Source organism: Salvelinus fontinalis, chromosome 3 (assembly GCF_029448725.1).
Source record: "Salvelinus fontinalis isolate EN_2023a chromosome 3, ASM2944872v1, whole genome shotgun sequence".
Lineage (NCBI taxonomy): Eukaryota > Metazoa > Chordata > Actinopteri > Salmoniformes > Salmonidae > Salvelinus > Salvelinus fontinalis.
Window position 1 is genome coordinate 4833578 of NC_074667.1, and position 26802 is coordinate 4860379.

The following is a 26802-nucleotide window of genomic DNA, read 5'->3' on the forward strand; positions in this document are numbered from 1 at the left end:
AGGACGCGGGTCGCAGTCAGACGTTTCTCACCAGTGAATGATAAAGTGGGTGGATCGTAGTTTAGATATGTCCACCCCATTTCAGTCACACCCGGCGCAGAGACAACAGAAAGGGAAATAATTGAGAAGGAAATAATCTGCAGTAGGGTTTCTTGAGTTTGCTGTCGCGCGGAAGAAATTGACTTAGCAAACACGGAAACCGGTAGAGCAAACGAATTCACCCCGTAGTGCCTACAACCGAGTAGAAGGTACGTTTATTTTTATCAAGGTTACCTATCAATCGGTCCCTCTGTAATCCTCGTGGGATGAGATCTATTTATAATATGTTAGTGCTCTCTTCTAAGTCTGTTGGGGGTAACTCTACAAACGACGACAGACAAGTAGGTTATTTTTATTAGTTCTGTTTCATGTGAGCTTTTGCGTTTTTATCGCGAATGTAGATCGAAAGGTGATGCGTCCAGCAGCATTCGCACTACTCGACGTCAAGGTAGCCTTGTCACTGTTTCAGGTGAGAACGTAGTCGGTGGTAGTAACGAAGGGACATTTGGAAAGATTGTAAACTAACGTTACATTGCTAGTTGATGGGACTTAATATTGATACTCTCTTTCTAGTCATTTCACATTAGTCCCGTCAAATTTGCACTGTGACAGTTTGAGTATAGCCATTGAGTAAAGCTAACCTGGATGGCAGCATCTGCAAGGGTAAGCCAATTGTAGGCTACCTGTACAAACAACTATTATTTTACCTTTTCATGATAAGTAATTAACAATGCAACACCCAGCCAGTGTCCAATCCTATGCTCTGCTGCCCAAACTTGGTTGCTATTCCGAACCACAGCCATCAACCCTGTAGTAGTGCACTTTACGTTGACCAAGTTACTGTTTTTGGGAAGCTACGCTGAAAATATAGTTGACTAAATTACCAATAATTTCACACTGAAATAAAGTAAGCTACCCTAAAAAAAAAAACACACATGGTTTACTCAACTGAAGGCTAAAATACACTTTGTTTAAATATGACCCCAAAGTGATTTGTTCTTGTAATTTGTAGTCTGACATTTCAGAAAATGTCAAATGTTTATTTTAGCCTATTAAACAAACCATGTTTCAAGTGAGAATTACGCAGGTCTGATGTGGAAAAATATACATTTGCCTACTAAATATTTAAATTACTAAATGGATTTCACTGCTCTCCAACACTGCCAATTTATCTGATGTTTGCTTGTCTTGGTTTGAAGTTGTAATTTGAGACCATGGCTTGGAAGGTTGGTTGGAGCACAAAATGCACGCACGCCCAGATATGGATCTACCCTAAGGATACACAATTTGCACACACTCGCATTCAAATGGTTTTGGCACCTGAAATACTGGGTCTCGTGTTTGAGTTGTTTCGTATGGTAAAGGTGTGGCATTGAACTTTTGAGCCAAACCTGTATTCAGTTCAGTGAATGTCCTACTCAGGCCACTGCGCTGTCTTCAAGCTATTTAGCAGAATGCAATGTTCCTGGTAGGAATCGAGTCCTTCCTTGGGGACTAGACCATACACACCTTAAAATAGAATTATATGATTAGTACATGCATAGCTGTTCTGCAATCATATCTACCATCTTGCTTAGTTACTTCCCCCACCCATTTTTTATAGATACTAAAGTTGTTCATGCCTGGCCACTCCTAGTACCTGCATTAACTAGATGATAAGAGACAGCCTGGTCTCAGACTACACGTAACATAGTAAATGTAAATCCGGGGGACTCAAATTAGTATGATATGTTACATTTGGTCTAGTAAGGCGCCAGGTAGCCTAGTGGTTAGGACTAGTAACCGAAAGGTTGCAAGATTGAATCCCCGAGCTGACAAGGTAAAAAAATCTGTTCTGCCCCTAGGCCGTCATTGAAAATAAGAATTTGTTCTTAACTGACTTGCCTAGTTAAACAAAGGTAAAATAAAAAATAGTTACGTATGACAGAAGGTTATTTAAGACAGAAAATAAAGTAGGGTGGTTGAGCGGGCAGGAGTATAAAGCGAATTTCTTGTAACCCAAAGGTTGTGTGTTCACATCTCATCACGGACAGTTTTAGCAACTTTCCAACTACTTTTTAGCTACTCTGCAACTACTTGGCATGTTGGCTAACATTTAGCCCCTAACCCCAGCTAACGTTAGCCACCAAGCTAGCGTTGCTGACAACAAATTGGAATTTGCAACAGCACATGAAATGGATGATAGACATCCACAAATTAATACATACCATATGACATGTAACATATCATACCAATTGGAGTGTCCCAAATTAACATTTTACATCTACCCAAGAGTCAAGATTTTAAATAGGGGGGCATTAAGCCTACCTGGAGTGCCAGATGGGTGACGTTTGCACTGTTGGGACTAAGCCATTGGTTTCCCAACCACCAGGCCGCAAAGCATTGGCTACCGGGCCGCCAAATACATTTCTTATTTTTCCCGCTGGTTTATGACTAATTTTCTTACCTTTTCAAGTACTTTTTGAACCCAGAGCTAGACCCAATGCACGGAAATCTAATCGGGCAACTGCAAGACGAACCATGCCGGGGCCCTCGAGTGAATGGATAAGGAGTTGTGTTAAAGGGCAATTCTGCCACTTTTCAACCTCAATCATTATCTCCAGCAACTTTTAAAATGTATTTATTTACATTTTTCAAATATGTAGATGGACACTGGTGTTGTGCTGGAGATGATGGAAATTAGCTTGAAAGTGGTGTAATTGCCCTTTTTAATTGACACTAGTCATTTGAGTTGACAAGCCAGTCATACGAGTTGAAAGGTGACTAGGAAATCCTTGACAGTCACAGCCCGCTGTATGGGCTTACTCTGATCCTCTTAACCCTATGACAATGGGTACCATCAATTGTGGATGTCAGTAGTGTCCTTTCTAGACTGAAGTTGGGCAATAAGACCCTCAGGAAAGGCATGTGTCAACACTGCAACACCATATCACGCAACTTCCTGTAGAAGTTGGCCCACAGTTAGCACTTTGTTGCTGAAAACACACATTCATGTGACAGTCTCTCATTCTCATGGTCGTCTTGTCTGCATTCCCTCATGTCTCCCACGAGAACCCATTCCTCCTATGTGTTTCAGATGGGGCTTACGTGCATGAGATCAGCCTGATTCCCAGATCTGTTTGTGCCAACTTCTTGTCAGTCAGTGTCGTTTTCGGTCTGAGTGACAAGGAGTTGGCGAGACGGCACAAACTGATCTGGGATCAGGCTAGCATGCGTGGGTCATTTATGAGTGGGAACAGTCCTGATTTTAAGCTGTGTACTCACACTGGTTTACTCTGGTTTAGTAGTCCACTCCTGCTGGCACATGTAGTGGGCAGCCAACAGCATGGACAGAGATCCTTGAGGTGATCCTCCCCCCCTGTCTTTAATCAGAGCATCAGTCTGAGCCCATAATGAACTTAGAGACACCTGGATGTTATCCAGCTGGATCTTATCGCTCTGTCCCTCTCTATCCCCCTTTCTCTCCCTCTTTCTCTCTGTCCCTATTTCACACTTTCTCCCTGATGGGGGGGACAGGGGTTAGAAACGAAACACAACACACTGTTCAGTGTCACCACCTCAGGCACTATGGGTGACATGATCAACACGCGGCAATGTTTTGCATGGAAGCAGGAGAAAACCTTGAAATATATGCTGATCTGGACACAGCTTCATTAGTCTTCACCCAGTATAAAGCGGCGTTTACACAGACAGCCCAATTCTGATCTTTTTTCCACTTATTGGTCTTTTGAACTATCACTTAAGCTCTTCATGTAAGATCTTTTGCAGATCTGATCTAATTGGTCAAAAGACAAATTGGGAGTTCTGATTTGTGCTGCCTGTGTAAAATGCAGCCTGAGGCATAGAATTATAATGGTGGACAAGGCAAGCCTGTACAAGTTATGTAATCCTAAAGATATAGATCTCACCTGGAATGTAATTACAATGTTACCATGGAGGTAAAACCTGGTTATGACTGGGTGTTGTAGTCTGTACTTGTAGCCTGAGGCCCATGAGTATGTACACACACACCCACACCCTTGAAAGGGTCATAGCTAGAGACACAAGCAGATAGAAATAGAAATTGACCTAGAATACCTGGGCCTGTATTCATAAAGTGCCTCAGTCCAGGAGTTCTGATCCAGGATCAGCCTTTTGGATCATATGGATAAAGTATGGACAGGTGGGACCTTATCCTAGATCAGCACCAGAGCTACTCAGACGCTTTATGAATACAGGCCCAAGGATCGAAGGGGGAAGTAGTAGGTTAAGATGTGGATCTGTCTGTATTCACCCATTTAACCTGAGGAGTGAAGGTATTCCTAAAGAGACATGGCGTCTTGTTCTTAAGGGAGTGGTGGCTGAGTATAATGAAATGTCTGTCTAAACTCGCTCCAGACATTCCTCACTGGCTGTCCTGTTTTCTGTTCCCCTTCAAAGGAAGTTAGGGAGCCCTCATGTGTCTTCCTCTGACTGGTTCGCCTCTGACTGGTCCGCCGCTCTTTACTTGTCCGTAAGACAACGTTGTGTAATACATGACAGCTGGGGTGCATTCATTATGGCACACCGTAGCAACGTTCTTTTTGCAACAAACCAAAAAACCAAGCGTTTATTAGACAAAGTTCAGGTAGTCCCTTCATGTTGTCAACTTCATCGAGCATAGGCATCAAGCAATAGTGGGAATGTTCTATGTCTATGTAGGGAGCACCAGGTCAATGCCCGGGAAGTTGTCTTGGTGAGGGAAGCAGGAGTGACAAAGACCAGCGTGTAAGTGCCAAAGGTCATGATAGAAAGGTGTGTGTGTGTCTCTCTCTGTTTTTGTGTGTGACTCCAATGACGTGTGCATGCACAACTCCTGATTGTCATAACCCATTTAGAGTCTGATCCAGTTTATGCTTGGACCAAGTCGGTCCATAACGGTTCGGTTATGGACCGACTTTTCGGTTAGCACTTACGTCTCATGAGAAAATCTACCAAGCTTACAGCAGATCATCCTCGTAATACATCCGCATCGTACAAACTCTAGCGTGCAGCCGAGCGGAGGTGTGTGCGCGTCCTCTCATACGTGGCAAATATTCCTGAGAAGCACGTTTCATGTAACATGTTTATTTCATGCGTAACAATGCATTTTCAGCAATTGGGAATTACATGTTAAACCTTTGTAGAACAAGCTCGTGTTCAGCGTTCTCAACAATGATCACGTGTTCTGAAATGGTTACAGTAATATTATATATGACCTGGACTTAGACGGGTTGAGTGAATTATACACTTAAACATTTCACTCCAACTTTGTCTCTAAGGTATTAAATCCAAGGAACGGGATGCCGTCTGACCAAAATGATTACGTCAGTTGAGCTGTACCTTTAGTCATTTGGAACAGTCTGAACTGCACCTGCATGCTGATTGTGGTTGCCCCTCACTTTAAAGTAAGGCATTTTGACCAAAATAGTTTGCTGGGCTGTAACAGTTTTCGGTTAGCTCAGCATGTCCGCATTGTTTTCCCTCTGGACACTTGTCCTATTTTCCCTATCCATTCTACAGTCATGTCAGAAGCAAATCAGTTATTGTACAAGGAGAAGCCGAACTCGATTAAATCCGGTCATGTGTTCAGGACAAACTCCTGGGCCAAACGATGATCATCAATTTATTTTTCACCGGGTGTCTCCGTGACTTGTGTTTTTCCTCTCCGCTCTACAGCCACTATGTTCTGGCTCACGTTCCTTTCTCCAGCCTACCTCCTGGGTGGTCTTATCGTTGTTGTTGTCTTTGTCCCACAGCCACCATGTCCGAAGCGGACAAGTTCCTCTACAGAGACGGCGGTAAGGTCGCCAACCCCCTAGACCAGGCCGACTGGGCCACCAAGAAGCTAGTATGGATCCCTTCGGAGACGCTGGGGTTCGTGGCCGGCTCCGTCAAGGAAGAGAAGGGAGAGGAGTGTGTGGTGGAGCTAGCCGATACAGGCAAGAGGGTGACGGTGAACAAGGACGATATCCAGAAGATGAACCCTCCCAAGTTCAGTAAGGTGGAGGACATGGCCGAGCTCACGTGTTTGAACGAGGCTTCAGTGCTGCACAACCTCAAGGACCGCTACTACTCTGGCCTCATCTACGTGAGTGTTTTGCATGCTTCATATGCACATATTTACATAGACACAATCCACATAAATACGTTTAAAATAACACATGTATACAGAAACTCTTATCCAGAACAATTTACATTTCTGATAAATACACAGCACTCTGGACAACCGATTTTGTAACTGCATATTGTTTACGTTCATCTTTTGCCATATTGTGAGATTTGGGTCAGAATCTTGGTGTAGATGGCTAGTGTTGCCTGTGTGCTCAGTCTCTTCTCTTGTAACTTTCAGACGTACTCTGGCCTCTTCTGTGTGGTGATAAACCCCTACAAGTACCTTCCCATCTACTCCGAGAACATCATTGAGATGTACAAGGGCAAGAAGAGACACGAGATGCCCCCTCACATCTACGCCATCACAGACAACGCTTACAGGAGTATGATGCAGGGTGAGAGAATGTGATGCCACACACCTGTGCCACATACACACCTGTGACGCGCACACACTCACATGTATTTTCTGTCTTCTATTTCAGATCGTGAAGATCAGTCCATCCTCTGCACGTAAGCTATGTCTCTGCTCAAAATCTTCCCGGTTTTATTTATGCTTGTTGTCTAGCTCCTATAAGATGTCTTTTGCTGTCTGTTCCCTTCTTCAATCAGCAACTCATGTTCTCTCTCTCCCTCTCATTTCTCTCCTTCTCCCCTTTTCTCTCTCCTTTCCTGCAGAGGAGAATCGGGAGCAGGAAAGACTGAGAATACGAAGAAAGTGATCCAGTATCTGGCACACGTTGCCTCTTCCTTTAAGTCAAAGAAAGACCAGGTCAGTACAAGCCCTCCTTTTCACCACCTCACTCCCCCTCTCCCTACACCTCCATTCTCTGTTCTCTGTAGTTGTCCTGTTCTGCTGCTCATTTTCTCATCCCCCTGTACTTATTACGGGTAGTCAGGGTAGTTGTTCCTAGCATTCCTGTTTCAGGCCCGGACCTGCCTGTCTCGTCTCCCTGGAGTCACCAGGGCCAGTATTCATAAACCGTCTCAGAGGGAGTGCTGATCTAGGGCCAGTTTTAGCATTTTACCTCTCAATATGAGCGAAATTACATGGACGGGGCGACCTGATCCTTGATCAGCACTGTCTCCTACTGAGACTCTTAATGAATAGGGGCCCATTTCCTGAATTCAGGTAGTTGAATACAGCCCATTGACATTGGATGGGACTGTAATGACTGTTGCATGCCACTGTATTAGTTTGTTTTACCACTGTAGGCTAGTACTTGTGATCAACTCTTTCTCTTATCCATCGTTCCCATCTCTAGGGTGCAGCCTTAGCACATGTGAGTTAATCGCTCGCCATCTCTCCCGCTTGCCAGCGTCCCCCCCCCCCCGTCCCCCCTTGATGTACATGTATGTTCTACTAACTGCAGTCTGTCTGCAAGCTGTGTGCTGGTGTAATGTACAGGTGAAAGGATGTATCTGAGGTGTGATTAAGTGTAATGTTATACCGAAAGCTTAATGCCTTAGAGATTTAGGACGAAAAGAGTACTGCGTGATATTTCAAATGACTGCATAGTAAAGCAGATCAAGTAACAATGCTTCGGACTATTTACACAGGCTGCCCAATTCTGGTCTTTTTTTTTTTCACTAATTGGTCAAAAGACCAATCGGATCAGCTCTGAAAAAGATATGTTATGTAGTGGGGGGGGGGTGGGGTGGGAGATCAGAATTGGGACGCTGTGTAAACACAGCCCTAGAATCAAATTTGTCCACCTCATCTGGTTTGTCTTAGAACAAGTGGTCAACAACAAAAGCTGATTTACCTGTTTTGGGTGTTCCATGCCTGTGTGCTGTCTTGGGATCTTGGCGACTGTCTCGAATGTACTTTAAGTGCTTATCTTTTGTGCTTGTGTAAGTCTGGGCTTGTGGTTGGGACGGGAGTGTGTCGGAATGTGGAATATTTAACACGAATGAGTGGCTGTTTATTCGGAAATTATAGCTTCCCTGCGGTCATACTTTCTTGGTTTGTAGCATATCCTGCTGTTTACTGCTAACAGCTATGCACACCTGCTAATTTATATATGTCTATGATGAAAACTGATCTAAGGCAATATACACTCGGGACAGTTTTAGGCACACCACCACATTCACGAAAAATGGTTTGCTCCTACAGACAGTGAGTCAACTAGCTGTGGCTTGCTATAAAAAGCAGGCAGATGAGCATTGAAGCATTCAGTTACTGTTTGACTGAATGTTCCAGTATCTCAAACGGTTGGCCTCCTGGTCTTTTCACTCACGACAGTGTCTAGGGTTTACAGAGAATGGTGCGACAAAACAAACATCCAGTAAGAGGCTGTCCTGTGGGTGAAAACAGCTTGTTAATGAGAGGTCGAAGGAGAATGGCAAGAATCAGGGCCACAAGCGGGCAAATAAAAGTGGAATGCACAACTCCTCCATCCTTGTCATGGATGGGCTTTTTCAGCAGACGACCACAGAGTTCCACTCCGATCAGTGGCACGCAATCGCCAACGCTGGACACTTGAGAGGGAAAACATTCCCTGGTCCTACAAATCCAGGTTCCTGTTGAGTCATGCTGATGACAGTCAGGATTTGCCGTCAGGATTTGCCGTAAGCAGCATGAGTCCATGGCCTCATCCTGCCTGGTGTCAACGGACTGGTGGTGTAATGGTGTGGGGAAGGGTTTTCCTGGCGCACGTTTGGTCCCTTGATACCAATTGAGCAACATTTGAACACCACGCCTTGTAGAATTGATGCCCCGGGTCCAACCCGGTACTAGATGGTCGTACCTAATAAACTGGCCACTGAGTGTACGTGTGCATAACATGGCTATAGTTCCACGACAAACGCATGGAGTCAAGCGGGTGCTCCCAATGCTTCTCGCCAAGATGAAATGCAACGCTTGCAGCAATGAATTAAGTAGTTGCAGCATCTTACTGCATGAATGCTCATGTTGAGTCATCCTGCCATCCTACTGCCATAATGATAATGTTTGGTATACCTGTGAGTATATTTGTGAATATACTGCATGTATATGTTTTGTCACCAGGGGGAGCTAGAGAAACAACTTCTGCAGGCTAACCCCATCCTAGAGGCCTTCGGAAACGGCAAGACGGTCAAGAATGACAACTCCTCCAGATTCGTAAGAACCTTTCTTTTTTTTTGTGTGTTTTTGCGCAATTATGTGATGGCGATAATGACGAGACCAGTATTGACTAACTGGATCCACTGCCAGCTGGTCTTACAAGTGACAAATCTCGCCTAATCTCTCTTTCCAGGGGAAGTTTATCCGGATCAACTTCGACGTCAATGGATACATTGTGGGAGCCAACATTGAAACTTGTATCCTTTCGATCAATACGTCGTCATAGTTCTAGAAGGACATGTACAGCCTTCAAGCTAGAATCGTTAGTTGAGAAAGCTGAGGGATGGGCTTGGATAAATAAATACACACACGTTCATGGCTAGCGCTATGGGTGTGAGGACTGACCATCCACGATGGCAGTGTTTTAGTTTTAGCCATCCCTCAGTGTTTAATGTTTTACATTTGTTTACAAACATTGGAGTCAAACAAGCTTATATTTTGGGTTCTGAGGGCGCACGGCAGTATCGCTAAGCTAATGAGGCAGTTTAAGTTTTTTCTTCGAGAATCAATGGGTATGTATCACTCAAGTCCAAAAATCGATGTAGCAACTAAGGATTGTAGCTTTAACATCAAATATTCCGTAACTTATTGGTTGTCTGTGGTGGGTTTTCTTTTCTTGACGAACCATGTTGCCAGATCTGCTGGAGAAGTCCAGAGCCATCCGGCAGGCTAAGGATGAAAGAGCCTTCCACATCTTCTATTACATGCTCACAGGAGCTGGGGACAAAATGCGCTGTGAGTGACCAACAAACTCATTTTATATCAATGTTTATGCCATGTCATTATTTCTTTGGGGGTGCGGGTCAATTACTACATTTTGTGTCATTTTGGCATTAACTTTTATCCCAAGTGACTTAGAGGAACAGTTAGGATAAGTTCCTTGCTCAAGGGTACATTAAACCAACAACTGTTCGGTTACTGGCAAAACGCTCTTAACAGCTAGTTTACATGCCGGCCATTATTATAAGTATAATGGTTGGACTGTAAAATAAGTCTTGATTTTAAATCAAATTATATCCAGTAACACTTTTTACTTGAATCCTGCAGATATAATGCTTTATAACTTGAAACAACTAAAGCATGCATCTTCCTTTTTATAATGTCTTATAGTAAGGCTTATGTGTTCTGTCTCTCTCTAACCAGCTGAGTTGTGTCTGGAGGACTACAAGAACTACCGCTTCCTGACCCACGGGAACGTGACCATCCCTGGTCAGCAGGACCGTGACCTGTTTGTGGAGACCATGGACGCCTTCAACATCATGAGCATCCCAGAGGAGGAGCGGATAGGTACACAAACTCCCCTCTGTCACACCTGATTCTTAGCCTGTAATACTACAGTATTCAAATAGCTTTTTTCAAGATCAATGCAATTTCTGTAAATAACTGATGTATTGTGATTGATGGTCTTGTTCTCCATCAGGTCTTCTGAAAACTGTGTCCGCCGTTCTCCAGCTGGGGAACATGAGCTTCAAGAAGGAGCGCAACTCTGACCAGGCCTCCATGCCTGATGACACAGGTACTTTACATCTGTTTTTCACTAATCATTTCTGGGGTTCCCCCAGGATCGGTACTGGGTTCATTTTTTTAGTTTTTTTGTTCAGCAGTAGCTGACCTGTTTCTACTAATCAAGAGCTCTGTGATTTAATTGAATCAAGTGTGTTCTGGGTTGGAACAAAAGTGCCCACCCTCTACTCCACCACTTGGGTCCTTAATGAGACTTTGTCTCCTGCAACCCTCCTTCATGGCTTCTACAATCCCTTACCTTCTCCATTCATCCAGCACCACCCACTCACCCACCCCTTTCTCTCTGCCTCAGCGGCCCAGAAAGTGTGCCACCTGCTGGGCATGAACGTGACCGACTTCACCCGGGCCATCCTGTCCCCCAGGATCAAGGTGGGCAGGGACTACGTTCAGAAGGCCCAGACCCAGGAGCAGGCTGAGTTTGCGGTGGAGGCCCTGGCCAAGGCCTCTTACGAGAGGATGTTCCGCTGGCTGGTGATGAGGATCAACAAGGCCCTGGACAAGACCAAGAGACAGGGAGCCTCCTTCATCGGCATCCTGGACATCGCTGGCTTTGAGATCTTTGAGGTGAGCTGAAGATTGTGGGAAAGGGGTTTGTTGGTCATTGAATACAAAACAATGGCTTGGCGTGAGTGGTCGTTGATTGTCAATTGGTTTTCAAAATGCATCTTCATCTCTATTTAGATGGTGCGTGGACATCATTACTGCTTTCTCACGTTAAAATAAACGTTGCATTTCTGAGTTCCCACCAACAAGGTCTGTCTAATGTGTACCTTCTGTCTTTCCCCCGCTTTCTCCGGTAGCTGAACTCGTTTGAGCAGCTGTGCATCAACTACACCAACGAGAAGCTGCAGCAGCTGTTCAACCACACTATGTTCGTCCTGGAGCAGGAGGAGTACCAGAGGGAGGGCATCGAGTGGAGCTTCATCGACTTCGGCCTGGACCTGCAGCCCTGCATCGACCTCATCGAGAAGCATGTCAGTATATCGCCACCTCCACCTCTTCCCTAATGGACCTGAGGCTTATGTGATTTTGTTCTGTTCCAAATTACACATTGTCTTAGGATGGATTGCTGTTTATGCTTGTCCAAATGTTTTGTTGACCTGGCTGTTGTCACCAAATGCTAACTTGAGCATCTTTTTCCCAAAACCAATGCAAGTCAATATCCCCCTAAAGTTAGCATGTTTTAAGTGTCCTCCACCTTTCTCTCTGCTGTTCCTAGGCCAGTCCTCCTGGTGTGCTGGCTCTGCTGGATGAAGAGTGCTGGTTCCCCAAGGCCACGGACAAGAGCTTTGTGGAGAAGGTGGTTCAGGAGCAGGGAAACAACCCCAAGTTCCAGAAGCCCAAGAAACTCAAGGACTCTGCCGACTTCTGCATCATCCACTACGCTGGAAAGGTCAGTTCACCACTCGTGGTGAATCTATCAATCACTAATTGGGTGGTAAAATTCGGGTCGACTTTATGAAAGTTTTCAGATCCTACAACTGGGATTTCTGAAAAAACGGAATTTTGCAACCCTTATTTCTTGAACCTGAAAAAATTGGTAATACCACAACGTCTTGACTGGTCAGCTATGTGATCACAAAATGGTTCCTCCCCAGGTGGACTACAAGGCCGATGAGTGGCTGATGAAGAACATGGACCCCCTGAATGACAACGTGGCCACGCTGCTCAACCAGTCCACTGACAAGTTTGTGTCGGAGCTTTGGAGAGACGGTAAGTCTCGTGAGATACTGAGAGCTGACTGGACCTGTGGCGTCTGAGGGGAGGAGGGCTCATAATGATGGTTATCAAATGCATGAAAACCATTAATTATGAGCTGTCCTCCCCTCAGCAGCTTACACTAGACTAGAAAGAAACTGGGTTGGGCTGTAGACTCTAATAGTGTGATGTCACCTACTGTTGGTACATGGAATTGATTGGTGTTGGCCAATAGAACTGCCTGCAACCTTTCTGTATGTTTGAACTGAAAGTACATGGCGAAAGAAAAGAACTGCGGGAAAGATGAGTTGATAAGTGCTATCTATGAACCTGTTGCTCCTTTTCATTCTCTCTCTCAGTGGACCGTATTGTGGGCATGGACAAAGTTGCTGGGATGTCTGATGGGGGGATGCACGGGGCCACTAAGATCCGTAAGGGCATGTTCCGCACCGTGGGCCAGCTCTACAAGGAGCAGCTGTCCAACCTCATGACCACTCTCAGGAACACCAACCCCAACTTCGTCCGCTGCATCATCCCCAACCACGAGAAGAAGGTATGGTGTCTACAGTCATCAAATCCTCCATTGATCAATGAGTGTGTTTGACTATAAACTTAAATATATGATTAATACGAGGCACAGGCAGTTGGTCTTTGCTTCAGCACATATACTATAAAATGAATATTTAAAATCCTGGCTCTTCACTTTGTCACTGTCAGGCTGGTAAGCTGGAGCCCCATCTGGTTCTGGAGCAGCTGAGGTGTAATGGAGTTCTGGAGGGGATCCGTATCTGCAGACAGGGCTTCCCCAACCGCATCGTCTTCCAGGAGTTCAGACAGAGGTAACCACGGAAACATATCTTTGTGGTCCTCTCCTTCCTGTTTATCAGCTTCACTGTCAGCAGACTAGCCTCTTACTGTTTAACTTAAACTTCTCCTGCTTTCCCAGATATGAGATCCTCACTCCCAACGCCATTCCCAAGGGATTCATGGACGGCAAACAAGCCTGTGTGCTCATGGTAAGAGGCGTCTGAACAAACCATCGTTCAGCAGTCTTCCGATGTCATTCCCAAATGTCATCCTCTTTCCTTCCTCTTCCCAGATCAAGGCCCTGGAGCTGGATTCCAACCTGTTCCGGATTGGCCAGAGTAAGGTGTTTTTCCGGGCCGGCGTCTTGGCCCACCTGGAGGAGGAGAGGGACATTAAGATCACCGACATCATCATCAGCTTCCAGTCCTGGTGTCGTGGATACGTGGCCCGCAAGTAAGGAATTTGTCATTTGGAGCAGTGACTAGCATAGGTTTGGCTTGGGATTTTTCTACTGTATATTAGTTGGTGTGAGCATGCTACGTACACATACTCCAATAACATCATGTAGATTGATTGAATGTCTTTTTTTCTGTCTCCAGAGCCTTCATGAAGAGACAGCAGCAGCTGACTGCTATGAAAGTGATCCAGAGGAACTGTGCTGCTTACCTCAAACTCAGGAACTGGCAGTGGTGGAGGCTCTTCACCAAGGTACACGCACTGTTGCAAATCCATATGGGAGCATCCTAATATCAGTGTTGCAGACCTCATCCCCTACTCCTCAGCTACCTGCATTGTCCTGAGTCCCCGTCCTCTTCCCCTACTCCCCCAGGTGAAGCCTCTGCTGCAGGTGACCAGGCAGGAAGAGGAGATGCAGGCTAGGGAGGATGAGCTGGAGAAGACCAAGGAGAGGCAACAGCAAGCTGAGGAGCAGCTGCGGGAGTTTGAGGCCAAGCAGCAACAGGTATGGAGTGTGCCTTCTAGTAATTCTATTTCTATGGGTTAGACTAAGCTCCAATGTAAGGTAATGACTGGTACACTCAGAACGATTATGAATTGGTGCCTTTCAATATGTCTAATTGGTGTAGTTTCCCAGACAGACTAGTCCTGGACTAAAAAGCATTTAACTGGGATTTGCCATTGAGTTTGCTATTTAGTCCAAGGCTTAATCTGTCCAGGAAATCACCCCTAGTGTCTTACACATTGTTGATGGATGGAGTGAATGACTTCCATACCATTTAACACCATAGTATCATAAACCAACTAGCATCTCAACCTTGGTGTGCATCATTGCCCTGTTTCTAACACATGCCCCCCACTCCCCCTAGCTGAATACAGAGAAGCTAGCCCTGCAGGAGCAGCTGCAGGCGGAGACGGAGCTGTGCGCCGAGGCGGAGGAGATGCGCTCCAAGCTGGCCACCAGGAAGCAGGAGCTGGAGGAGATCCTCCACGACCTGGAGTCCAGAGTGGAGGAGGAAGAGGAGAGGGTCACCCAGCTACAGACCGAGCGGAAGAAGATGCAGACCAACATCACGGTAGTTAAACCTTTTTTTTTTTTTTACGTTATATTATTTATGGTGGACTAACTTTCCCTTGTTAATTGAGCCTTGTGGTCCAAACCTGTCAGTCACATGTAAAGATATTAACTTTATTTCTCCTATTAAATTGCCTTTGTAAATTTTCACTGGTTTTCATTTTCCCTTCCATTTCACCCTCCAAGGGGTGTGGTGCTTTTAATGAACTTGGAGAGGAAGAGAGTGATGGAAGGGATTGAGGTGAAAACATCTGAATTAAAACGTTCCATCTCTCTCCCTCCATCTGTCTCCAGGACCTGGAGCAGCAGCTGGATGAGGAGGAGGCAGCCAGGCAGAAACTGCAGCTGGAGAAGATGACTACAGATGCCAAGCTGAAGAAGATAGAGGAGAATGTCATGGTGCTGGATGACCAGAACAACAAACTCAATAAGGTTTGTAGTACAAGTTGAGGCATTAGCATGTTTTTTCAGATGGAAGAATAAAATAATAAATTGGGCAGTTATTCAATCATTCCAGCAATAAAGCAAGTAATCATGGACCAATTTTTATTAAGAGTAAAGTAGGGACTAGGTGGTATCTTTGAATGTAATATCCGGTTGTGCTCTTATGGTTCAGACATTGTGTAACCTTCTGGGGTTGTTATTTTGTAACAATGTGGGGTTATTTGTTTACTTGCAGGAGAAGAAGCTGTTGGAGGAACGTATCTCAGAGTTCACCACCAACCTGACTGAGGAGGAGGAGAAGTCCAAGAGCCTGCAGAAACTCAAGAACAAGCACGAGGCCATGATCACTGACCTGGAGGGTAGGTGGACCGTAGACATACAATGACATAGATTCTACGTTTATGAGGTGAACCGCTTTAAAGTATTGAGACAACCCTGGTTTCCTCTCCCTCATCAGACCGGCTGAGGAAGGAGGAAAAGAGTCGTCAAGAGCTGGAAAAGAACCGCAGGAAGCTGGAGGGAGACTCCACTGAGCTGAATGACCAGATGGCTGACCTGCAGGCCCAGATAGCCGAGCTCCGAGCCCAGCTGGCCAAGAAGGAGGAGGAGCTAATGGCTGCGCTGGCCAGGTGAGGGGGAAGGGAAATGCATGATTTGAGAAAGGGGCCTAAATTAATTTACTGATTTTGTGTAATTTTGACATTTTATAAATGACACATTATAGGCTGCATGTATGGGGGGGGGGGGGGCGCAGGCCACATTAAATTGGCTTGTGGCCCGCATTTGGTTGGCCTGAATGAGATGTTATTTTACTTTCCATTGAAAGAGTTTAATCTGCTGTTTATTAGGATCTCATTAAGCCCATACAGTAAAACCAAAGCTGACAAAATAGTCTTGTATGACTTTCAATGCTTTACACTCTAACCCCCATCCTCCTTCGCTCCCCACCCCCCCTCCAGGATAGAGGAGGAGGCCGCGGCCAAGAACACGGCCCAGAAGAAGATCCGGGAGCTGGAGGCCCAGCTTTCTGAGCTGCAGGAGGACCTGGAGCTGGAGAGGGCTGCCAGGGCCAAGGCTGAGAAACACCGCAGGGACCTGGGTGAGGAGCTGGAGGCTCTGAAGACTGAGCTGGAGGACACACTGGACTCCACTGCAACACAACAAGAGCTCAGGTACTGGGAGCACACACACACACACACACACACACACACACACACACACACACACACACACACACACACACACACAGTTGGAGGTGAAGGACAGTGGTTTGCCATGCGTAAATGTCAAGTTTTAGTTATAGACCATTACCTGTTGAGAAGACATATGGGGCCAGTCCTCAACTCTCCTCTTCCTCCACCACTTTCAATCGCTCTCTCCTGTTGTTCAGAACCAAGCGTGAGACTGAGGTGACCCAGCTAAAGAAGGTTTTGGAGGACGAGGCCAAGGTGCACGAGCAGCAGGTGGCCGACATGAGGCACAAACACAACCAGGTCTTCGACGAGCTCAACGAACAGCTGGAGCAGGCCAAGAGGGTGAGGGCTCACTTAAACTGCATTATACTGTTCATATGTAGGCATCATGGGAATTTCTCTCTTTTGGGGGGGTGGAATCTTTATTTTAATTTTATATTGCCTGTCGATTGACCGGTCAGCCTGTAACATTCAAGGTTTTACTGTAATAGTTTGTATTTCATATTGAAGTCTTCATCAGCATGAATTTATATAACCAACATGAACTCTTTCTCGGAAGTAAAACGAGCTGTACTTCATAGTATTTCCGGTAGAGAACCGCCGATGTAACCTCCTGCCCATGTGTCTGCTCGTTCAGAACAAGGCGTCAGTGGAGAAAGCCAAGCAGGCCATGGAAAGCGAACATAATGAGCTGGCCATCGAGCTGAAGACCCTGAACCAGGGGAAGAGTGAGTCAGAGCAGCGCAGGAAGAAGGCTGAGACCCAGGTCCAGGAACTGCAGATCAAACACACTGAGAGCGAGAGGCAAAGGAAGGAGCTGGCCGAGAAGGTGGCCAAGATGCAGGTAGGTGTGGACTGGATGTTGGATGCTTGGCTGTAGCTGATGGAGAAAGGGATATGAGGCAAGAGGGTGAATGAATGGGGTATGCAGAACACTTTGGGGGTTTTCAAAGTTATGTTGGTGGATGGATAGATTAACATGATACAATTGTATTTGTCACATGCACCGAATACAACAGGTGTAGACCTTAGAGTGAAATGCTTACTTACGAGCCCTTAACCAACAATACAGTTCAAGAAATGGAGCTAAGAACATTTTTACTAAATAAAATAAAGTACAAAATAAAGTAATAATATAACGAGGCTATATACGGGGGGGGGGGTACCGAGTCGATGTGCGGGGCTACAGTTTAGTTGAGGTAATTTGTACATGTAGGTAGGGGTGAAGTGACTGCATAGATAATAAACAGCGAGTAGCAGCAGTGTGAAAACAAAAGGGGGGGGTGGGGTTAATGGATGATAATGGATTGACGTGGTTCTGGAGGATGTGGTTAAATGGCTGTGTTAATTCCTCCTTTCTGTGTCTAGTCTGAGCTGGACAACGTCAACAGCGTGTTGAGTGTGGTTGAGAGCAAGTCCATCAAGGCAACTAAAGACTGTTCCACTGTGGAGTCTCAACTGCAGGATGTACAGGTACGGTCACACAGACACGCTCACCAATAGAGACGCGCGCACACCCACGTTGTGCTCTTTAGAAATGGCCTTAAACACACACTAACCATTCTTTCTCTCTTTTTTGTCCTCTTTCTAGGCGCTGCTCCAGGAGGAAACTCGTCAGAAGCTCTCCTTCTCCACTCGTCTGCGTCAGATGGAGGAGGACCAGAACAACCTGAGGGAGACACTGGAGGAAGAGGAGCAGGGCAAGAAGAACACGGAGAAGCAGCTCTACACCCTCCAAGCTCAGGTTAGTACTAGCTCTACACCCTCCAAGCTCAGGTTAGTACCAGCTCTACACCCTCCAAGCTCAGGTTAGTACCAGCTCTACACCCTCCAAGCTCAGGTTAGTACCAGCTCTACACCCTCCAAGCTCAGGTTAGTACCAGCTCTACACCCTCCAAGCTCTGGTTAGTACCAGCTCTACACCCTCCAAGCTCTGGTTAGTACCAGCTCTACACCCTCCAAGCTCTGGTTAGTACCAGCTCTACACCCTCCAAGCTCTGGTTAGTACCAGCTCTACACCCTCCAAGCTCTGGTTAGTACCAGCTCTACACCCTCCAAGCTCTGGTTAGTACCAGCTCTACACCCTCCAAGCTCTGGTTAGTACCAGCTCTACACCCTCCAAGCTCTGGTTAGTACCAGCTCTACACCCTCCAAGCTCTGGTTAGTACCAGCTCTACACCCTCCAAGCTCTGGTTAGTACCAGCTCTACACCCTCCAAGCTCTGGTTGCTAGCAAACTCTATCTCCATAATACTACCCAGTTTTGTTTCCCCTATCGTACATGTATTACACCACCTCAGTGAATGCATACAGAAATCTTCCTATTTTCTCAATAAAATCCCGATTTTGAACTATGCCACCTTGTACGCTAGGACATACAAACCATGAAGTCTGAGGCATTTCATGTATTTTACGTATTGACACGACTTGATGCTTTAGCTTGACCAATCGGCACTACATTTCATGTGCATCTCTTCCCCTCCCTTTTTACCTTTCTACCAAACTTCTCATACTCTTCTCTTATCCTCAGCTGACGGAGATGAAGAAGAAGATGGAGCTGGAGACCCAGTCCCTGGAGGGGGCGGAGGAGAACAAGAAACGGATGCAGCGGGAGCTGGAGGGCGTGGGCCAACAGCTGGAGGAGAAGGCATCGGCCTACGACAAGCTTGACAAGACCAAGACTCGTCTGCAGCAGGAGCTGGATGACATGATGGTGGACCAGGACAACCTCAGGCAGACGGTGTCCAACCTGGAGAAGAAGCAGAAGAAGTTTGACCAGGTGAATGGGTTGACGGGGGACGGCATAGAGGTTCTATAGCATCATATGATGATGATGAATAGATCAATCATTTTCGGTTCAAATTTGCGTCATGCACTATATCAAAACAAAAAGTTGGATTTGACTCAACTGTCTTACTGGCATACCTTCTTGCCTGTCACTATAACAGATGCTGACTGAGGAGAAGACCATCTCCAGCCGGAATGCTGAGGAGAGGGACCGGGCTGAGGCCGAGGCCAGGGAGAAGGAAACGCGGGCCCTGACTCTGACCCGCGAGCTGGAGACCATTAAGGACCTGAAGGATGAACTGGACCGGGCCAACAAGGTCCTCAAGGCAGAGATGGATGACCTGGTCTCATCGAAGGATGACGTCGGTAAAAGTGTAAGTCCGATCACAAATGTTGCTGTGGAACTATTGCTATTGGGTGAATCAAGTTCTCGATTCATTGAGTCTTGTCTTTATAGACTCCTAAAAATGCAAATCCAGTCTGACCTTCTCCAATGTGTTTTACAAATCGGGAGGATGTGAGGATAGTTTGGAACTTTTCCAAATACGTGAATGCACCATCACTCCCTCATTGTTGAATGAAAATGTTTTCATTTTATTCTGATGTTCCTCCTTTTTGCCTCTTGTGCAGGTCCACGAGCTGGAGAAAGCGAAGCGTGCCATGGATCAACAGCTGGAGGAGATGCGCGTGCAGCTGGAGGAACTGGAGGACGAGCTGCAGGCCACGGAGGACGCCAAGCTGCGTCTGGAGGTCAACATGCAGGCCATGAAGGCCCAGTCCGACAGGGACCTGCAGGCCAGAGATGAGCAAGGTGAAGAGAGGAGGAAGCAGCTGGTCAAACAGGTACTGGGTTGTGTTCATTCCATACCAATTGGAAGAAAGCAGTCTGAAACCGGAACAGACTACTTGAACTTATACAATAAGAAATGCTCTAAGAAATGTAACCTACTAAACACAACCTTGGATCTGTGTGATGTTCCCCAGGTGCGTGAGATGGAGACTGAGCTGGAGGATGAGCGGCGGCAGAAAGCCCTGGCCGTGGCTGCTAAGAAGAAGCTGGAGGCAGACCTGGGAGAACTGGAAGCAGGCATCAGCATGGCCAACAAGGGTCGTGACGAGGCCCTCAAACAGCTGAAGAAACTGCAGGTAATGAAGAGGGACGCACACAGGAGGGCAGTGTGAGTTTTGGGCTACTTTTTTGAGGCACTCTGCTTTTACTGGTATTTCCAGGATTGTTCGCTAGTGTTGCTGCATGTAGGAAATGTTTTGTAATTGACACAAGCCGTTTCCAATCAATTAAAAGGTGTTGGCTTGCTAGTCTACGGGTAGCAATGCAGATGTTTGTCTAAAGTAAGCTAGGAGAGGTTTGGAGCAGTGCTAGTGAGTTTCAGCTGGTGGGTTTTGGTTAACAAATGTTTGTGGCGGTGGCCATGAGGTTAGTACATTGTTTGCAGCTGGTATTTATCTACTGTAGGGCATTTAACTCAAAATCAAAATTTTATTCGATTTAGATTTCCCAGTTGGGAGTATGTGTTAGCGCTAGGCTAGTGGCTAACTGTTGCTATGGTTGGTAGCATTGTGCTGAATGAGGCCCGAGCGTAGTTTCTCAAGGGGAGTTGAGTTATCCACAGTTTGTAAAGTTAATCATGTTTTAGGAGAGTGCTGATGAAAAAAACAAAAAAACAAGAGGATTTGTGGGGGTCCCTGAAGGAGAATTGTTTATGCTAAACTAGATTGTGGTTCCCAGGAAATGATTATTGTCTCTAGCTGAGACCTTCTGGGCAGAGATGTGTGCCTTCTGCAGGTTGAGAGATTCGTGTGTCTATTTAAGGACATGTTCCTTGTCAAAGTAGCTAAGGTTGTGGTTCCTCAGCAGGCTGACCGTGAGCTTGTTTGGGTGTCAGATTTAGCTGACAATTCTCACTAAACTGTGTGGGAGATTCTTCCCAATCGTGATGCTAGTGTGAATCCGCTGGAAGACCTGATCTGGGTTTTGCGGGGTGACACTGCTGTTTTGTGAGGAGAATCAAGAGCTTGAAAAATAGCTTGGAAAAGCCAGATCCACTGGTTTTGACACTTCCTGTTGAGGAGCGGTTGACAGTTCCTGTAGCATGTAGGCTTAGTGAGTCTCCTGTTAAGGTGGAGGAAAGTGAGGATATGGCTAGCGGTTTCCCTCCAGTGAGTACTCGGGGCTGAGCAAAGAGGCGTTGGGGAACAGGGTTGTTCCTAGTGAGTTTTCTGAAGTTGGTTAATGTTCACTTGTCCCTGGTGGTGGTTGTTCCAAGTCTCTCATCGGTGCTTGCATATCAGATGGCACTTGGTGCTTGTGACCATGGGCCTAGTTAATGGATTTGGTCTCAGTTTTGCTGTGGTAATTTCCTGTATTACTAAATGAGAGTTTACAAACCACACACAAGTCAGTTATATTTTAAACTCCATCTGTAATTATATGAGCTTCACCATAGCCCTTTGACTCTCAGATCAATTCAGTGTCTATAAATGAATTCTCTTAGAGTGCTTACAAAATAATACTTAGTGTCTTTTATAGCCAAGATACACCCCTCAACTCACATGACGAACCACAGATCTCAGAAAACTTCACAAAGGGCCTTTTACTTGAAAGAGGAGTATCCCATAGCCAGATAGCATTAGCTATAAATTATCGTTCAGTTTGGTCTCTTGGGTGAGGTTCTACTTCTCGTTCTTGGTACTTCATAGTACCAAAACATTACCTCATCCAATGGCATATCTCAAATACACCCCCTCCTGGACAAGCTCAGAGGAGTGAGCCTCTAGGTCATATACTAGGTCAAGATTCATGCAACATCAGAGGGGTAATACAATGGTTCCAGACACTGCCATACTACTCCCCCCAATGGGAAAGGAGGAAATTACTGGAGTGCAGACATTGTGGAGATAACTAACTGGTTCCCCATTAATCACGCCATCCCTTCACATGGTTTAGGGATAGTTAGACACATTCACATATGAAGACAATGTTCAAACCTGACTTCTCCCTTTCTGATATTCTGCATATTACCAGACATGTAAAAGACAAGCCTGACCTCTCCCCTCTGGGCCCCAAGTTACTTTTCCATAGAGAAGAAAGATGCAACTGCAAACAGTATAGTCCAAAATAAGACATAATGACAAGTATAAAGTAAATTATTTATCTATGTTACCTAACTAATTCTGATTCAGCTACGACAGTTTAGAACCAGAGGGGTCACAGCTGGTCCCTTGAACAAACCAAGTCAGACTTTTAGCATGAAGTAATTACCTGAGTGCAAAGCAGTAAATTTGATGGATTTGTTTTAACTGGCTTCTGGTTTTGAGAATGGCTTGATCTCTCAAATACACAGTAACTTTCTCTATGCACCAAAAGTGAGCTGAAGGTATGTTTAACCGCTGTTAGGTTTACACTGACAAAAACGTAGTTCACAGCTCACTACAAATTAGGCCGTGTGCAGTCTTCAGTAGAAGGATACCAAGCCCTACAGTCTGGTGTGGTACTTGACTCAGTCCTTTGGTTCTCTCCTATACAGGCCCTGTTGAAAGATCAGATGAGGGAGCTGGAGGATCTTCGTCTGTCCAGGGACGAGGCCCTCAACATGGCCAAGGAGAACGAAAAGAAGGTCAAGGCAATGGAGGCTGACACCATCCATCTCCAGGAGGTATGTCTGGCTGCAGGGCTCTGGCTCGCCGTCTCCACCCCCATTGTCCATGTTCTTATGTGCCTCATGACAGACTCCTCTCCGTCTTCCATAGGAGTTGGCGTCTGCTGAGCGAGTCAAGAAACAGGCCCAGACAGAGAGGGATGAACTGCAGGATGAGCTCAACAGCCACAACGCTAAGAAGTACAGCTCAGACACCTCATAGAAACATTGAAATTGCATTGATTTGCATCGAGTTTGCAATTTCTCTGATGGGTTTTCTTCCTCCCAACCAAAATGTCCCCCCCTCAGTTCCCTGACGGTGGATGAGAAGAGGAGGCTGGAGTCTCGTATCGCTAAGCTAGAGGAGGAATTGGAGGAGGAGCAGTTGAACACAGAGATGGTCAACGACCGCTTGAGGAGAACCACACTGCAGGTAATGAACTGATCGCAGAGGAGCTGTACCGAGGAAAGTGTTTGATTTATCTGGGTTAGTCACAAGGAGATGAAGGGAAAAGAGGGACTCTGGTTGAAGAATAATTGAGTTCTGTTTGGTGTTTCAACCTGAATCGTTAGAGCTCTATTTGTAGTAGAAGTACTCACCTGAGACAAATACACTATGTCTAACGTTATGGGCCAGCCACTACATTGTCCAATTCATCTCAATGCATAGTCTTGTCCATACCTTCACACACTCCGCCCTAGACTGACCAGCTGACCACTGAGCTGACGGCGGAGCGCAGTACCGCCCAGCGCCTGGAGGGGCTCCGGGCCCAGCTGGACCGGCAGAACAAGGAGCTGAAGCTCAAGCTGCAGGAGCTGGAGGAGACTGTGAAGTCCAGATACAAGGCCTCTATCGCTGCCCTGGAGGCCAAGCTTCTGCAGCTGGAGGAGCAACTGGACTTGGAGTTCAAGTAAGTAAAAAACCATTGACCTCTATCCTTGTTTCCTTTTCAATGTATTGTAGGAGAGGATCCAAGGTCCCTCTTTGACCGATTATGAATTTTGAGAAGCAGGTTAGGAGAACGCCCCTTCATGAGTCATGTCTTGACTTTGTTTTTTTTCTGTTCTAAGGGAGCGTCAGCATTCGTCCAGGCTGGTCAGGCGCACGGAGAAGAAGCTGAAAGAGGTCCTGCTGCAGGTGGAGGACGAGAGACGCAACACCGAGCAGTACAAAGAAGAGGTGGGTCTACTCTGCGTGGAACTAGATCAGTTACCTACTCCAACATCAGTTGACTACCCCTACATCAGTAGCAACATGGGTGTAATGTATATCAGTGAAGGCTGCTGAATTTCTAGAACTGAGCAAATGGCATCAAACCCATGGAAGCCATATGTTTGTATTTGATATTATTCCACTCCAGCCATTACGATGAGCCCGTTCTCCCTAATTAAGGTGCTACCAACCTCCTGTGGTGTGTGTATAGTCTCGGGTACAATGTAACCAGACAAGCGAGACGACGTGTGCAGATTGTATTGTAAAGATCTGGGGTGTTCATTATTCAGATTGTTTTGCAACGGAAACGTTTACTGTAGGAACCAAACGGAAGTAAATGGAGAGGGACCTACCTGAATTTGTCCAATAAACTCTTTTTTTTTTTTTTTTTTGCAAAACGTTTTCAGTTTGGAGTAAATGATTTCTGTTACAAAAACGTTTTGCAACAGACTAAACATTTTCCAACGGAAACCGACGAATTAATGTATCCCAGATAATCTGTCCTGTATCTGCGCTGATATCTGGGAAAACAACCAGAAACCGCATGCTGTATAGCTGCAGCTACTGAACCACCTTGCACAGTTACTGTATAGCCTCCGTAGATGGATACATATATTTGCAGCCACTGATTGAACGTCCTCTTCCTGTACTCCACAGGCGGACAAGGCGAACAACCGCACACGTCAGCTAAAGCGTCAGCTGGAGGAGGCAGAGGAGGAAGTGACACGTGCCAACGCCAACCGCAGGAAGCTGCAGAGGGAGCTTGATGATGCCACTGAGTCGCAAGACGCCGTGACCCGAGAGGTCAGCACCCTGAAGAGCAAGCTCCGGTATGGTCATCCCTCCCTCTACCCTATATTCATTAGAGTGAAATGTTGCACAAGTTTTAGTTAGAAATGGATTGTGTAGAGCAGAGTTTCCCAAACGTGGTCCTGGGGCCCCCCCTGTGTGCGCGTTCTGGTTTTTGCCATAGTTGTAGAATGTATGTCAGGTAGAAGGGATCATGTCAGAATTTTGGGGGGGACACATTCTGAATTCACTGAATACAACCCAACCTTTTGATAGTTAGACTGATTTATAGTTATGGTGTTTTTGGCACTCCTTTTTACAGAAACACAATGTGTTACTGGGTCTTTTGACTTTGAACACGCATAAAAGGATCTCAATGCGTTTAAGTAATTTCGCAGTCATAAAACCTGTTACCAAATATCTCTGAAGTTGTTGATTTGCTCTTTGCAGGCGCGGGGACTTGCCTTTAAACATGCGCCGTGTCATGAATCGCACAGGCATGGGGGACAGTGATGAGGAGATGGATCTGACCAGCGACGCATCCAAGCCTATACCCGAGTGAGATGAACGTGACAGGAGAGAGATGCTAACTTTAACAGGGACCATACTGGAAATGCAAAATCTCTCATAGAATTAAATAATAGTGCATTCTATAGCTGACTGCTCCATCAGCCATCCTTGCTATCATACAAATAATTGTATACCAAGATTTATACTGCTCTCTTCAGTGTCCATTTCTGACAATCTGTTTTGTTCAGGTAGGCCTAGTTGGAGATCTGAGATCGTTCTCCTAGATTTACTAATTCACATTTGAAATCTGTACAGTGCATGTGTGCAAAACAAATCTGTGGCCAAATTATATTTTGTCATGAATGTGACTTTTTAGAGGCTAGCTTTCCAAATATGTGACTTTCTAGATCCATTTTTCTACTCAGCCATTTTCAATATTATAAGAAGTATATTATTCCGACATGGTTTAGCAGCTTAAATTGTTAGTGTGGCTAGAATACACCACAATATCCGCTGCCACCTCTTTTTCCCTTGGAACTTGTATGATACTTTTTCTGCCATCTTTCGCTGTGCACAATGGTTTTTCTTTATGAATGCAGTAATTTAATATGGTTTATTAGTGTTGTACTATGTACTTCTGGTATACATTTTTTTTTTTCCCACTGGTATTTTCTGCACACACATTAGTACTTAACTTTTAATCCACATATTGTAGTACATGCATCACATTAGAACATCTGCACACAGTTATTACATCTACAGTAAAAGCCTGCACTTTATACCTGAAGGTCACAGGCATGACGTTGGTGCATATACACTGAGAATAACTACAGCCTAAACACTTGCAAATTGTATTATGCTGAAATACGTGCGGGGTCTTTTCTGATAGTTATTGGTCTCTTGACATTATTGACTGCTTTGAGTTGATCCATGTGCTCTGCTAAATAGAGAAAATGGTGGTGGGTTAGATGGCACTGTTCTTTGCACATGAGGGGCAGTGACTACTACATGGTGTGAATTCTACTTCACATCTAAGAATACATACTCTTATTGTTAATCTAGCTTGGTCACTTTCATTTGCTGTTATCGCACTTTCACATTTCAATTGAGTTTAGAGGTTCTGCAAGATCTAGTGGGGATGTATGCTTATGCTGAATTTTCACTATGTTTAATGAGTTGTCACTGAGGGGTATATTGACAATTGTTTTATTTCAGAGTATTTTGTATTTTATCAGATGCCATGTTTCAATAAAATGATATTAAAAGGATATGACTGCAATATTTAACCCTGAAGTTAATACTTTCACTGCATCAATACTAATTTTCACTAACGGAATAAACAGAAGTTTTAAACGAAGGAGCGATACCACAAATTAGCTACAGTATTTACACATGCAG

General features: G+C 45.5%; 1 protein-coding gene across 2 annotated transcripts; it reads left to right on the forward strand.

Moving 5' to 3' along the window:
• LOC129836277 (myosin-9-like) lies at positions 1–26672 on the forward strand. 2 transcript variants are annotated; one of them, XM_055902221.1, is made up of 41 exons: positions 1–248; positions 5796–6127; positions 6389–6545; positions 6633–6660; positions 6826–6919; positions 7413–7430; positions 9158–9250; positions 9387–9450; positions 9890–9988; positions 10397–10540; positions 10674–10769; positions 11070–11341; positions 11578–11751; positions 11997–12170; positions 12376–12490; positions 12835–13028; positions 13193–13314; positions 13422–13491; positions 13575–13735; positions 13882–13990; positions 14112–14243; positions 14608–14814; positions 15108–15245; positions 15493–15616; positions 15715–15886; positions 16217–16429; positions 16648–16792; positions 17088–17294; positions 17819–17923; positions 18042–18194; positions 18980–19228; positions 19398–19610; positions 19867–20079; positions 20221–20382; positions 22782–22910; positions 23005–23093; positions 23202–23325; positions 23595–23803; positions 23964–24072; positions 24763–24935; positions 25345–26672. In XM_055902221.1, the coding sequence occupies exons 2-41, from the start codon at positions 5801–5803 to the stop codon at positions 25454–25456; spliced, it is 5889 nt and encodes a 1962-aa protein (XP_055758196.1). In that variant the 5' UTR covers positions 1–248; positions 5796–5800; the 3' UTR covers positions 25457–26672. The 2 variants fall into 2 exon arrangements, with proteins under 2 accessions (XP_055758196.1, XP_055758204.1); XM_055902229.1 differs by lacking the exon at positions 7413–7430.
• Positions 26673–26802: the final 130 nt, after the last annotated feature.